Source organism: Acanthaster planci, linkage group LG05 (genome assembly GCF_054643075.1).
Source record: "Acanthaster planci isolate LZ-2023a linkage group LG05, COTS_SCS, whole genome shotgun sequence".
Classification (NCBI taxonomy): domain Eukaryota; kingdom Metazoa; phylum Echinodermata; class Asteroidea; order Valvatida; family Acanthasteridae; genus Acanthaster; species Acanthaster planci.
The window spans coordinates 6,745,092-6,760,810 of NC_141781.1; the positions used below are offsets into that span (position 1 = coordinate 6,745,092).

Consider the following 15,719-nt stretch of genomic DNA (forward strand, 5'->3'; position numbering starts at 1 on the left):
CTTATTAGTTCTTCAAACCATTCAAATGTATTTAATATTCATTGACAAAAATTTACGTCAAAGAATTTGGTATTTGAATGTAGGATTTAGAATATGAAAGAAAAAGAAAGAAAAGCGACATATTAGTTGCTTTTTCATGGTGGAATTGGGATAGCTATTTTTCCTATAGTTACGAAATTTTGGGAAAAAAAGTCTTGTTCCCGCCCGGGCTTGAACCGGGGACCTTCCGCGTGTTAGGCGGACGTGATAACCACTACACTACGGAAACTCGATGCATATATTGCAGAAGTGTATGACTATATTATTTCTATTAAAAATGGTACCATGAGCGTCAGTAGACTGGCACCCACCCACATATATACAGAAGGGACAGTATAATCGTTATTAACATTGATCTCCATTGAAATCAATGGTTATTAGTGATACAATACGAGTCCCCCAGGACAAAGCAGAGACTGAAAACCAGTCTAAAACGCCAGGCATTTCCTATTAATGACATAGGGGTTGCAATTAAAACGAAAAGCTCATACCGAGAGCAGTTTTCCTTTCATATTTTATGATATTATTGTGTATAGAAAAAATCTTCCATGTAATTTTGATATAAATCGAAACAAAGTGGGATTTTATGTTTTAGACATTGTTAATGCGCCTAGCGTTCTGACATTGTTATCCTTTTTCAAGGGGAAGCCCACCTTTTGCAGTAATAAAACAGGTATATTTGACCAATCAGGGAACGACACCATGCAGCAAGTACACGCACACACGTGGATACAGTGAGGTTTGCGCTGCGCTGGGATATCGCAGCAGGTCTACTGCATCACGCGGATTTAATTAATACGAGGCCGGCCGGGCAGGTACTTTACTAAAATCACAGACGTGTAATCTAGGCTCAACTGGAAATGGAGAAGTTGGTGCTGATTTCTGTGCTTTTTGGGCTGGTGTGTGGCAGTGATGTGATAGACCTCTCTGGTGGTTTGTTCGAAGCAGAAATCAGCCAACATGACTTGATGCTTGTTGAGTTTTTCGCTCCGTGGTAAGCTGCAGACAAAAATCTCTTGCCAAGCTACAGTGCGGTGTATAGCCTACATGTACATTGTACATGTACATTTCCATGTACATGTACGTGCTCCTGGTGGGGTCCGACGTGTGCCCGCCCCACTCCCAGTTCTGGGGGTAATGCTTGGAATCGAGTGGGATATATTTCAAATAATGAATGTTTATGAGTGTAATGGTCATGATGGTGAGAATAATGGAAAGAGCTCCATATATTACCAGCCTAGGCCTATGCCACTTGACACCCTGTGCACAAACCTATGCATAAACATGATGGAGGAAGGAAAACAGAGGGACTGGTCAAGTAATTAAATAGTAGGCCTAGGCTAAGTGTTTTCTAACATCGGAAAGTCTAAGTAAATGACTTGGTTTTTCCCTCCTAAATTGAACTTTCCTGGACATGTTTTTTGCTTTGTGACAGCTAATAGGCCTAGGTCATTGTAAATTGTGGGCTTCAGTGCATGTATTGTAAACCTTAAGACTATATTTGTTGTAACTAAACTAAAGCAGCAAAAATAGCCTCTGTCTAACTTTCTAAAATACAATGGAGATGCCAGCAATGCATAGGCCTACCTAACCTTAAACGCATTGATCATCGGCTATGGTTACCACAGCATTGCGGCTTCACAAGCGATTACTGTTTGATGCATCATGTTGATAGGTCGATAGAGTGACCTGACACAAAAACAAATTCATGGGGCTGCTGTGGTGCTTTCATCAACAGCTTCATGTATACATGTACATGCATGTGTACAGTGTAGTTACAATGTCAACGACACAAGCGCAGTGACTTATTTGATACTGTACATGATTGACTGAGCTAGCACCGCTTGATGGGGCTTCTATCAGTACATGTGGCTGCATGTAGTGTGTGACTATTCCAGGAAAGCAAGAAGCACCATGGTCAGTTCAGCAGGGAATGTTCAAGAGGACTACGGATGTTCTTATGGTTAGGCAACAAGCATGACTCAAAATTCACGGTATTACATTCATGTATTACAGTGCAGCCTTGATTGTGCGGAAACCTATGAATGTAGAGAACTTACAGTGTCGTTTTCCTACTTCAACAATGACCGGCGGGGCATTACCTCAAAACTGTAAAATTGAGCAACCCTACAGCATTCCAAGTTTGCCTTGGTCTACTTTCTGCTGTTTACATGTACGTTGTACATTGCATGAAAGGCTGAAGGGGTCACTGTACTATACATAGAATGTAATTCAGTCTGCTAATGTACTTGCATAGCAGTGATGCGTGGTGGGCATGTGTGCTGATTAACCCTAACCCTTCCCAACCACACAGAATTAAACAGTATTTAAGTGTTCAATTCTGTGGGGATAGGTCTGGTAGGCCCAGACAGCTGGCTTTTGCATTGAGTTTGACATAACCTCAGAAACACTAAGTCCAACAGCCTCTGTGCACAAAGTCCCATATGGGTGTTTAACTTTGTGTGAACAGGGAAGGTTAGGTCCAGCAACCCTTGGGGGGTTAGGGTTAATGTACTTGCATAGCAGTGATGCGTGGTGCGCATGTGTGCTGTTTTAAGCGATCCTAATAACTTCAACGAAGACAGTATTGATTAACTTGTCTTTGTGTTTGCACAGTTGCTGTGCCCTTTGCTTTGAGCCTGTTTGTTTCACATGGATCAGGATCTCGATTAGCAATACATTGTTGGTTCAAAGACACCAAAACCCGCCAGATGGATGGAACGAACCAGTGTTGGGACTACTGATTGAGATCCAGACGTTTAAAATGAACAGGCCCTGGAGAAACGTACAACACCGCAAGGACATATCTCCTTAATTAAGCGGGACTTGCTGGGTGTGACCTCATTGAGGACGGGTCTTTGTTCCTGTGTGATATGCCATTGTCTCATTGAATTTAAATAACACAAATGTCCTCATTGACATAGGACAAAGTTGGGGCAGATGACAAAGTTTACATTTAATGTACATACATGGTGTTGACTGACTGTGTTTGTTGGGGTTTGTGACTGCCTACCAACAGGTGCGGCCACTGTAAGAGACTTGCTCCTGAGTATGAGACAGCAGCAACTACCTTGAAGAGGAATGATCCTCCAGTGCCACTTGCAAAGGTACATACATGTACATCCTGTCTTTACTCCATTTGACTTTGCTTTTGCTATCCCCACCTATTCACAAATCTGTTAAGTAAAGTTACCGCTAAGTTTGGATGGAAATTTGACACCAGTGGTACCATGGGCCCCTGGGATATGCAAAGCCACCTGTGTGTTCTTCAAGGAAGATGCTTTTTCAAGTATGCAATGTGTCACCCCAGAATGAGATTTCTCAGTATTGAATGCTCTCGTGCTCTCACTGTAGGAGCCATGGCCCTGATTGGCCATTCCTACTTTGATCAACCAAATAGAGGGATCCCAATACAACACTTTTAGCATCGATCTGCGAACTTCCGCGTTTGAAAACGAGGCTGTATGTGTCAGCTTCAATTCTTAATACGATCAGACGATTGAAAGTAAGACACAAATACATAAAAGTATGTTAAATTCAGACTTTTCAGGCTGCAAATTTTTGTGGAAGAGTCTTTCAGGATGACTCGACACGTAAAATCAAAAGAAAAAATAACGGCAATTTACCGTGAACTAACGTACCTGCGATGGTCGTGTATCTTGTGCAGTGGGTGTGGTTTAAACTGAAGTGGCGTCACACTTAGGAACCGGATACTGCATGTACTGTGTCGACTCGGTGGGCGCACATAACCAAGTTCAACACAGAAAGCCTCGGTTTTGATACCGATATGCACAGAGGGCGCTAATGTGAAATCCCTCTATAGTTGATCGCAGCCGTACCTCAGACGGCAAATGTGGGACTGAAACTTGGTGGTGCAAGGTGGGGCCCGTCCACATCATCTTCTGAATGATCCGGCTCATTGTAGCTTCAACCTCTGGCATGCAGTTGTCTTAAGAGGGGTTGCGTGGCTGCTATCTTGCAGGTCAATGCGTTTGTTCCAGGGGTATATACAAACGAGATTCCCCTATGGAACTGGAGAACTGGCCTGCAAGATGGCTTCCATGCAAAGCCTCTATTTTTTGGTGCAACCAGTAAACATTTAATACTCGGATGATCAATGGCTGACATGCTTTGAAGAAGTAAATTTAGAGAAGTAAACAGATCAGTAGGTTTCGACAAAATGTGTGGGAGGGGATTGAGATTTGCCATGGACCTGCAAATCATAAAGACACGGAGACAGAAGAACAAAATGTATATCTCTGTCCCCTAGGCACTAACACTCTACGTCATTAAATCCATTGACCTTTTGGTGCATTTTTTTTGTTACCCAAGGTTGACTGTACTGATGATGCGGGGGGCAAGGACACATGCTCTAAATATGGTGTGTCAGGCTACCCAACCCTGAAGATTTTCAGGAATGGGGACTTCTCTTCGGAATATGACGGGCCAAGAAGTGCAGGTAGATTTTCCTTGTTTTCCTTGCTTGGAACTATCCAAAGGCTCTGTCAGCACAAGATGAAATAAAGAAACAAACTTACATGTATTCTTCTCATCCAAAGTATTTGCTGAAAAGAACTACTCTCCAGAAAAAAACAACAAAGAAGTCTGGAAGGGAATTTTGAAACAGCATTTTGGGCTTGACTAAACTTGGCACATATGTGAATATACAGACTTCTTTTGTCTCTAGCTGTTGTAAATGTGTGGCTTCAGGTTTGTAACTCCCTATCATAGATGCTGGGTACTTTTTCCTCTTCCAACTCCATCCACTTCAGGCTGATTAGGAAATCACTGACACAGACACAATGCCCCTTGTCTCGTGAGTTTTGTGTAAAGGGGCAGTTGTGAAAAAGCTCTCGATTTTCTTTTTTGTCTGAAAAGATGGCATTGTCAGCACAATGAAGAAACAGTCTGGGCCAATGGCCAAAGAAGTCAGCGATGTCAAGTCGTTGCAGAAGATACTGGACAATGCCCAACAGCCCGTCGTTGTAGGTGAGGATTTGTTGTCACCCCATAAAGGGAGACCCACGTTTCTGCAGCCCTGTCAAGAACAACTTTCTCTCAGTGCACTTGCAGCAGCTTCCTGTCTCTGCAGAGCACATGAACAGATAGAGGGAAAAGTTGTTGAAACGTCGTACTGCAGGGAAAATTTATTTCTGAATTTTGATGACTGTCCTTTCCTTTAAGTACCATTAATTTATATGAAGAGGATTCAGCGATCATTTGGTATATCGTGGAGTATGCCTCAGCCACCTCGTGCCTGAGGATGTGTGATCACAAGCTGGCTACAGGTTAAGCCACCACGCCAGCTTCAACTCAACTGAGCTAATGCTTAAACAGGTTGACGTGTATTAAACGTTGACTGCCGCACATAATTACAAAGGGGTGTTCCCATTTGCCAAGCATTGTACGCATGCGAGCATATTTAATAGGTACACTTAAGGTGTGTGTTTGAACATGACCATTTTACAGCAGCATATTTGCTGTGTTCTTCAGTGATGCCAGCGTATTCAATTTACATTACAATAGCCTTTCATTTTTTTCCTATGAGTAGACGCATAGTGGCAGAGTCCGGTACACCTGTCACTACGAGTACATCTATACTCGTAGTTGGCAGTCAAGGTGTTAAGTTATGGTAATGTATTTACCGTGTAGCATACAGGATCATCAGAGGCTTCATATTTGTCAACAAAAAAACAGGGATCACCAATTCATATTAAAAAAAACATGCAGGCGCAGATATTGTGGGAGGGGTAAACCTGCCCCTGCTCTGAAGCCAAGGAAAAAAATAGTTTTTTAACCCCTTGACGACGGAAATTTTTTTCGAAAGCCAACTCCAAGAATTCCAGCCTCGCTTGCCCACGAAGGCCACCTGCCAAACCGTAAATTCTCAGTTTGTGGCCCTGCGTGCTCTGCACGCTTTGAATTACACAGTGAAAAGGCTCATTGTTCGGTGGCATGCGGCTCTACTCATGCTTTCACATTCCTGTTGGCTCTTTTCAAAGTGGGGACTATTGTGAAGCTGGTGATTATGATGCAAATTCGGTCTTTTCATTTCTGGGCTACACACAAAGGCCAATCACCATATATACAAGAGCCAGGGTCTGCCTTCTTTCACCGTGTTCGCTCGAGCGTGGGCTGAGAATAATAGCTGAAAAGCGGGCTGAGGATCTCTATTTTTACGGCGGCTCTTACCGTCTCCCGGCGCAAAGGGGTTTATGGAATAACAGTTACAGTAATAAACAAAGATGACATCCAGCCACATGTATAAAAGTAAGTGCATCAGTAACAATGTAATGTACTAGCTGTGCACCCACTGCATCCACTTGTCCTCAACAATTATGCATAAAACCAATCTGATAGGCGTTTTCTTCCTTTGAAAAAATGTCCTGCGTCCTTCCCTGACTGCATTAAGTGCCGCATGTGTCTCCATGCTCTCTTCCCAGGATTTTTCTCCAAAGAAGGCAAAGAGAAAGAAAACCTTGTCAAGGCTGCTTCCAACCTCTTCACCAACTACAAAGTGGTTTACTCTCTCTCTGAAGAAGTCAATAAAGAATTTGGCCACACTCAGTAAGAAATTGGTGGAGACATCCTTTTTTTTCTCCTGCTTAAAATCATCTTAATTAATTAATTAATCAATTATTAAATAGCCCTGCATGGATACGCCCACTGAGGGTACCTTTCACTGTTGTTGAGCCATTTTTCCCCTCTTCTATCTGTCCAATAACTGCTGTAAACAGACTCATCACCGTATCCCCTTCAAATAGACTCACCATCTGTCCCCTTTCTCAAATGAGCTCGCCACGAGTCCCCTTTGAAACAAGCACGCCTCAAACTCACCACCCACCCCATCAAATAAACTCACTATCCATCCCCTTATAAATAAACTTTTTCACTCACCTCCCCACCAAAACCCCTGACCATCAAACCCCCTTTCAAAGAAATCACCACCAGTTCCCTTTGAAACAACCTAACACCTAACCTCGCCATCTACCCCCAGTTAAATGAACATTCTGCCATCTGTCCTCCTCATGAACTCACCACCAACCTCACTTTAAAACTCTCTCTCAAAGTCACCATCCATCCACCTTTTCTTAATACACCTGCTTTTGAGACCACCTCTGAATGAATGACACTACAGTGTGGGGTGTGGGCTGCATCACCGGCAGCGGAAGTGGATGGACGGGGGGTTCAGTGGTCCCCCTTTTTGCTCAACTGGATACCTCCCACCCTCTTTTTGCTTACAATGGGATGGGGGTAAACCCTAACTTCCTATGGTATGTGCAAAATCATATTAAAATTGGAGGATTCAGGGCTGTTAGAGTTAATGTATCGGCCCATTAATGGCTAATGCATGATGATCTCGCACCAGCTGCCCTCCTTCCTTGAAAACTTTCTGCTGTCATTGGGCAGCATTACGGTGTTTCTCACTTGCATGATGAAGACAATTTTTTAAAAATAAATTTTGGTTGGGGGGAGTTTTGAAATAAGTACTCTATCCCTAATTTGTTACAGTGCTGTTGTCCTCTTCCGACCTGTGCACCTAAATAACAAATTTGAAGACAACAAAGTAGAGATGTCGGCCGCCATTACAAGGGCCAACATAGAGAAGTTTGCTGGGGATAATAGGTGAGTATGAACAAGTCTTTGAAAAAATGTAACATTTGAATAATACTTTGTTGTTGCCATTTTCACATACAGTGACCATGCCCCCTGTCTTTAGAGCTTACTAACACTCAATTGTATTTGTCTTCTCAGCATGGGGCTTTGCGGTCACATGACACCGGACAACCAGGACCTGTTCAAGAAGCCGCAAGTTGTGGCCTACTACAAGGTTGACTACAAACAGAATCCTAAAGGTGTGTCATCAGAAAAATTCTCTTTCCCGAAAGTAATTGATGTTCATCCACTTGTTTGAAATCCACACTTCCATGATACGAAGGGTAAATTTATTTTGGTTTAAATAACTGTGTTTTATTTCTAGTCTTCATGTTTCACAATTCAACATTTGCAACCAAACCCATAAAATATGTTGTAATGCTTTTTTCAAAGATTTTGGTTCAGTTTGCATCTGGAAAAACAAACTTAGCTCTTCGTTTTGTAACACCCAGTTTGGCACCTTGTCAATGAACATAAATAGAGTGAAAATACAGAGAGCTCCTGATGACTTCTACATCGTGGAAGATTCTTAAAAAAGAGATCTTCAGCTCAAAAAGGGGTTGTGGTGACTGGCGAATCATTTCTGAGGCTCAGTCACATTTTTCATGAACCCTTGACTGAAGGCACTCTCTCAACCAGATTTCAGAAAACAAGACTGAATTCCAAATTACAAACATTGGTTCGTCTTTGTGCTCACAAATGTTCCATCTGATGGCTCCTTTTAAAGGAACGATGTAGTGGGTATTTCTTAGAATTATTTTTTGTGCATGTTTAACTTTTTTGCAATGTTTAAAAACTGTTTTTTTCGGAGTTAAGTGAACTGTAAATTGCACTTCTGAACATTCAAAATTGACCAAACTTTTCCCTACAATTGACTTCACTGTAGGTGGGATGTAAATCCAGGAAGACACTGTTCATGTTGCATGTCTTCGTGTTCAAATGTTGAACCCCAAATTTGCTCTTTAAAAACATTTCTTGGAAAAGGTTGCTCGCTGGCTAATTGCCATTTACATACACAACAATAAATCGTCAAAGGAAATGGAAATCTTCAATAGCAAAGTATAAAAATCTAGAAAACTTTTGTGCTACATCATTTTCTATCAAAGCAAAAGCCCCAAACCTCGGCCTTGTCCCCCAGAAAGGCCATAAAACATAACGCAAAGAGGTCTCCAATTTCTTTCAACTCCCCCATCTCCAAAAATGATGCTCCTCTCGAAAATGTGCTTTGGACTTGTCTGTGACAGTATACTTACAGTTAATGGTCTTTGTCTTATCTGTTTTAGGTACCAACTATTACCGCAACAGGTGAGTTGAAACTTTGTCTAATTAGTTTTTTTGCCTTGTTACACAAGCCCCATCTGACATTTCATGTAGAAACCTGCAAACTACAAAGTGGAAGTCTGCAAACTGTCAGCATAAAACAACTTTAAAGAAAAGCTAAGAAAAGCTTGAAAAATGAATAGCAAGTGCTTTTCAAGTTCAGTTTAAAAATCGTTTTTTTTTTGTATGATTGATTTTTCTAACTTTTGAGTTTGTGACTAACTGGAGATCTTGATATCATTTGCAGGGTCATGAAAGTGGCCAAGAACTACAAAGATGAGGGCTTGACCTTTGCCATTGCCTCAAAAAGTGACTTTTCAGGAGTTCTTGAGTCGATGGATATTAAGTCAGATGATGATGTCAAAGTTGTTGCCTGGCAGTCTAATGGAGAGAAATTCAAGATGGAGGAAGCTTTTACGTAAGCTCAACCATTATCCAGTTGCCTGGAAGGGTTTAGAGAAGCAGGGATTCTACAGGTGTAGCCAGGTGTTGAGTTTTCATTAACTGTTTAAAAGGGCTTCAGTGAGTTTTCAGAATGTGGAAAAGATACACTCCATCATGTGCTTAACATATGTTTCATTTGTCCGCTATTGTCTAAACTTGTTTCAAAGTCTCAAAATAGTCTCCTCAAAAAACGACCACTTGAACGGTTATTTTCACAGAGAATGCACCTGTTTATGCATCGTGGCATTTGTTGATGGTGTCACTTTTACAGACTGGACATGTGACCATTTGCTGTCCAATCTAATTATAAGAGCCATGACACAATTTGAGTAGTCCTCTGATCGCTAACTGAACCAGTATATTTTTTTGATTTTCATGTTTGTGGAAAAAAAAAGTACTGTACTTTTCATGTTTGATGGCTAACAGAAACGACGGCAAAGCCCTTGATGCCTTTGTGAAGAAGTTTTTGGCTGGAGAAATCAAACCATTTATCAAAAGTGAGCCAGCACCAGCAAGTAATGATGGTCCTGTCAAGGTACAGTTGATTCCTCTTTTCTTTTCTGTCATGAAAGACCAGCCGGGAGAGCTTTTTCAAATGAAACTTTGCCTATGAGGAATTTGTTCGATAATGTTTTTGTCGTTGCAGTGAATTCTGTTTCCTGTGGAGAGCCCAATAACTCTTGTCATTTTTCTTGCAGGTAGTGGTGGGTAGCACCTTCAATGACATTGTCAAGGACGACACCAAAGATGTCCTCATTGAGTTCTATGCTCCGTGGTGCGGTCACTGCAAATCTCTGGAGCCAAAGTACACTGAACTCGGGGAGAAGGTCAGTGACCAGCAGCTCCTGTTCATTATTTCCCATTGCTCCAAAAGTGGTGGCAGAAGTAGGATCCAGTTGCTGCTACCCTTTCTGTCCAGTCATCCTGGTAGACTCTGATGGGCATCATAGCTTGCTAGGGAATGCATTAACCTTTAACCTTCCAGCTCATGGAGATATTTGGGGTATTTTCTTAGCTCTTCTAATCAAGGGCGCGGTTCATTTGATCCATCCCTACATTTTGGCGATATAGAAAAAGAAAATGCATAATTTGGATTATTTTATAACAAACCAACAGCTATATACATATATTTCAAAAGAGTAATTGAAACACAGAATAAACAGCACAGAGAGTACCGTTGTCATACAATGTTGAAGTAATCAATCATGCAAGAATGCGTAAGACGTACGAGCTTATCATGAAATGCACCTCTAGTGTAACTTGCTGTCTAGTTCTCTCCCCAATCCCCATTTTCAAATATCCACAGATCGGCAATTTTCAGATTTGGTCACCTCTTTCCCTCCCTCTACTCGCCAGCAAGGATTTATACTGCTGCCTTAGGAAAAGTGTTAATCATATCAACATCTTGTTCGGTTTTGCCTGGATATGGATGCATTTTTGTTTCTGCCATGAACGCCATGTGCGCTGATTTGCAGGCTTGTGAGTGTATATATACAGGGCGTGTACATTGTCAATTGAGACATGGTCATTTGGGTGGGGGGAAGTTAATTGTCAAACCCACCAAACGGTGTCTCAAATCAAAATGTTAGTATGACCTTATTTGAAATGTTCATTAAACTTGTTTTTTGTTTTGGTTTTTTTTCCAGTTGAAAGACGTAGAGCATGTTGTCATTGCCAAGATGGATGCCACTGCTAACGATTCACCTGCTGAATACGCAGTGTCTGGGTAAGCTATGGAGGAGATATGACGTCAATATCACTCAGCAAGGAACCTCATAAATATTCCCGGGGCTTTAATTCAGAAATGAGCTGGAGAGGCAGCTGATTTGGACTCCCGGTTGTTCATCTTTCAGACACATAATGTCTGCACACATTTCCAAGTTGCGTTAGTGGGCCAAATGAAATTTTGCATCGATCCACAAAAAGAAACTTTTAGATTTCTGGCCGGGACCTCAGCATTTCGTGAAACAAGTCCTGCGACAGGCATGTATATAAACCTCTGTGCTGATGACATTACGCTTTGTTTGCATGTACGCTTTCCTATGCCTTCCAGGTGAGGATGACAATGCGATGAGGATAACGTCATCAGTTAAGAGGCCTATTAGATCCCAGTCTACAAAAGTCTCGTTTTTTTTTTCCTGTTTATGAATCATTATTGCGTACCATCCAAAGTCTTTTGTTTCGTTGGCAGTTCATATCATGAAACACCTTGACAGAGCCTGTACATTGGGTGAAAACGTACATTTTTGATACCAGCAAAACGTGTGTAGATTCTCAAGCATGTCTTCTATTGCCAGTAGAAGCCTAACTAACAACTGGACTTTCCCTCCTCCAGGTTTCCCACTATATACTGGGCGCCCATGGGTAGCAAGTCCGACCCTAAGAAGTACCAAGGTGGGCGTGAGGTAGACGACTTCATCAAATTTATTAAGAAGGAGTCCACAAAGCCTGTCAATGTGGGCAAGAAGAAGAAATCGAAGACGGATGAGTTATAAGGATGAGGCAAGGGGTCGTTTTGTTTGGACAAAACAAAAAATAGGGTGGTATTGGGTCGAGAGTAAATAGTGACTCCAAAGGGGAACCAGGGAACATAATCTGGAAAGAAGACTTTTTTTTTTCATTTTTTTTCATAGAAAAATCACATTTCATTTTTTTATTGGGTAGGATGAACCATTCATTAATATTCATTCTAGTGTACGTCCAGCATATGGAAAGAAGTAGAAGCTTGGGTTTCAGGAATTTTTATGTCAAATGTTGACTAGAAATAAAACTAGATTCAAATTGTTAAAAGGGAATTGGGCATATTACTTCGTAGATTTGGCTTGAGAATTTCACGAGCAGATTCATCCTTTGTATACATGTACTTCATTTGTATATCTTTATGTTATTGTTCACCCGCCTAGCCTCTGATGTAAAAATGGGTCTTTGGTTCACCTCAAAGGGCTTTATCCCCACTTTCAGTGGGAACACACATTCGTAATGCAACAGTAATAAACACTGGGTTGGATTCATGGACAGACCGTACCACGCCACTCCATAGTGTAGGATCCAGCTCTCTTGCTTTAGTTGTTAGCAAGAGCCTTGTTGCAAAAAAAGGGTCATTCGGGAGCAAGGCACGCGTAGGAGTCCTGCGTTGGGCTGGGCGAGTAGGGCAGACCTCGCGTTCACATCTGAATTACCTTGGGCGCACTTCATTTGAGGCATGTTGGAATACCGTACTGGCTCATTGTAAGGAAGAGAGAGAAATCGGATGAAGAGCTCAAAACTCGAATGATCCTTTATTAGGAAGAATAGACTTGCACCTTTCCTGTGCTAATTTAAAGTGTCCTTAGCATGGGGGGTGTAAGACTTCAAACAGATTAAAGATAAAAGTTGTGAATTCTTGTTAACAAGCTTGACAATATAGGTGTAGAACCTCTATTCTATCTGTTACTTAACCTTCACAAGTTGTGCAGAACTTTGGTTTTGATATGAAGGCATCCATCATTCAAGTGATTCTGTACACGGCACGTCAGTTTTGGAGACTTTTGAAGATCTATTTTGTAATGACTGCGGTCCTGTCTGTCGGTCTTTTTGCTGTTGCATAAACTCGTCACTATGAAAAAATACATACGTTGAAAGCTAGTATGTAGTTACGTTTCAGTGGCAATAACTCTTTTTTTCTGTTTTTACCTAAAATGATCAAGAGTTGTTTGAAGCCCCTTTATTGTTCTGATAGCCCAGGAAAACGACTCGTTTGGATTTTAATTTGATGTCATTTAACTGCGGGCTTGTATTAAGGCTCGCTCCGATTTGATAGCTTCTCTCATAAAATAAACACGATTGTGTTAAAAACTACCAGAGTTGTAGACTCGAGTCACTTCACTTGGACTCGAGTCAGACCCTATTTTTATGACTTCTGACTTGACGTTTAACTACCAGTTTTTGACTTGTAACTTGACGTGGACTTGCATATTATGACTTGCTACCAACGCAAGACAGAAAACATTCCATCGAACTCATTACAGTTTTAAACTTGGCCTATCAACTTGCGCCTTGCGTTTTTAAAATAGTCAACGTAAGACTTGGGCTTGCCACGCACGTCTGCCCAAGGCCACGTCAGAATCTCTTGGCTGTAGTCTGGCACATTTTGTTTGGCAGTGCTTACGGTTTTTAAAGGCCTTTCTTAATATATGCAAATTGTATGCACCGGAACTCAAAACAGGCTACAGGGGATTCCGCGCTGTCGGCGAACTTGGCGAAGCATGGTTCTGGCCGCGTTGTAGTAGTCACGAAGGTCATCGCCAGAAATTAGCTTTCATCGATTTTCAAAGAACAAGATTCTGCCGAGACGAGGGGCCAATATGTAAGGTAGATTGTGACTTTGAACGACTTCTTTGGGCGCTTAAGATGTTCGTATAAAAAATTGTAATCACTGGCCCTACACCGTACACGTTAGAGCACTTTGGTGCAATTCCATTGCTCCAGTCTTGCCCTTCCATGATTGATGGCGTCCAGGTTAATGAAATAACGTCTGCAATACTCGAATTAGCATCTATAGAATTCTGAACTTTGAAAGGAAATAGCCCAGTAAGTAACCCGCCGAATGACAAAACGGTCTTCAAACAGCTCGCTCGTGGCGGCAACCGGCCGTTTAGGCCTGGACAGAAACGGTGCATGCATGCAACGTAAAAAATGTCCCAGATAAAATCTCGTTAATAAATTACTTACCCTTCAGATTACGAATGTAGGCTCCGGAATAATATTTGAAGCCTTTACCTGCTTTTGGAGCCCTTTGGGACGTAATCCTCCACAAACCTGAAGGTTATCTCGGAAACCACAAAAACATCCCTTCCGTTTAAAGCAAATTTGCAAAAATGTTTAGAAAGGCTTATAGACCTTGGCAGCAAGAAGCCTGAGCGGGCCGCTGAAAAGGTGCAGGAGTGCGACTTTGATGGTCATTTTCTCTCATTTTCTGGCTTGGTTCAGTTTTTTTTTCATCAGGAATCCCATTAAATCGGTTTTGCTCTTAGTTTCTTATCTAAGCGAAATTTTTAGTGCTATTTAAAAAGACTTTATAATCGTTATACTTTTCCTGTGCGCACGAGATCGCCGTCTCTTTGTATGGCCCCCTTCCGTCATAGTATAGATTACATCGTTGGTGTTCTTGGAGCCAACCTGTGCATTTGTAAATGTGTACTGATGTTCAGTCTACATGTACTGTACCTATTCGATTCGCTGCTTTTTGTACTTGGGAAATCTGAAGAACCAGATCCCTTTCTTTTTGGAATCTGCACTTCGTCTTATTGTACAACCAAAAACACTACTGGATACCATTTTTTGGTATTACTCCAAGCTGTGACCAGGTTCAATGATAATGTAGCGCCGGCGGGTCCGGCCGGTGGGGGCGCCAGCTCGGACCCGCATGGAGTTTGCTGGCTGCCCGCGCTGGTATGCGAACGGCCCGCGGTTTTCCCGCCTCGCGCCTGCGCAGTCCCTGCCAACAGGCGCCATGTTTTAGAGCTGAGAAAAAAAAACGCATTGTTGTGGACGACAGCATTAAAACAGATTTCGTGACCAAAACAGCGAGTTGCGGCTGTGTGTGATTCTATATCAGCGTCGAACCCTGATCAGTAGGAAACGCTACATTAAGCTATGTACGAACGTACGACCAATCAGAGAGAAGAATCAAGGAAGCGACTTAATACTAGCCCGTGAAACCTGGTGCGCTACTTTTTTTCAGTAGCTGGGGCGACCAATGATTCATGAAGAGGGGACAATGCAATACACCATTTGAGACATTTCAAAAACGGAATCCATTACCTCGCTTCGATAGCTTAGTTGGTAGTGATTTGAACTACAGATCCATAGACCCTGGTTCGAATCCGACCCATTTGTGCTATTCATTTTCCAATTTTATCATTGTGTTTGGGATTTCCTTTTTCAATTGATGCAGAAACAGAGTCCAAGCATGAACCCTCTAAGAGTCTTGAGAAAAATAGCAGACCAGGTTTCACGGGTTAGTATCTAGTCACTTCCAAGAATCAAGACTCGGTGATGTCATCAGGGGCGTATATTAAAAAAAACCTGGACTTGCAACGCCTTTGTTCGTTCTGACGCCTTTGTTCGCGCAGAAGCCAGTCCAGATCTTTTTTATACGTCCGTACGCGTGGCATAACCCTTATAAGGCGCCCTCATTTGATAGCATTTATGACAGCGTGTGTCATACGCCACCAGTTAGTAAGTCCGACTTGACAGATAAGCCAATCGGACCCCCGTCA

At 42.0% G+C, this 15,719-nt stretch overlaps 1 protein-coding gene and 1 non-coding gene across 2 annotated transcripts; one reads left to right on the forward strand and one right to left on the reverse strand.

Annotated features, from left to right (window-relative positions):
* Positions 1-195: 195 nt before the first annotated feature.
* On the reverse strand, positions 196-268 carry Trnav-aac (transfer RNA valine (anticodon AAC)). The gene has a single exon. It is a non-coding gene; the product is annotated as a tRNA-Val (tRNA).
* Positions 269-777: 509 nt separating this feature from the next.
* Positions 778-13,296, forward strand: LOC110988355 (protein disulfide-isomerase A3-like). Its single transcript, XM_022251773.2, has 13 exons — positions 778-1,033; positions 3,059-3,146; positions 4,372-4,498; positions 4,918-5,028; positions 6,483-6,606; positions 7,552-7,665; positions 7,795-7,895; positions 8,979-9,000; positions 9,263-9,433; positions 9,886-9,994; positions 10,158-10,286; positions 11,106-11,185; positions 11,795-13,296. Exons 1-13 carry the CDS (start codon positions 900-902, stop codon positions 11,952-11,954), a joined length of 1,470 nt encoding a protein of 489 aa, XP_022107465.2. The 5' UTR covers positions 778-899; the 3' UTR covers positions 11,955-13,296.
* Positions 13,297-15,719: the final 2,423 nt, after the last annotated feature.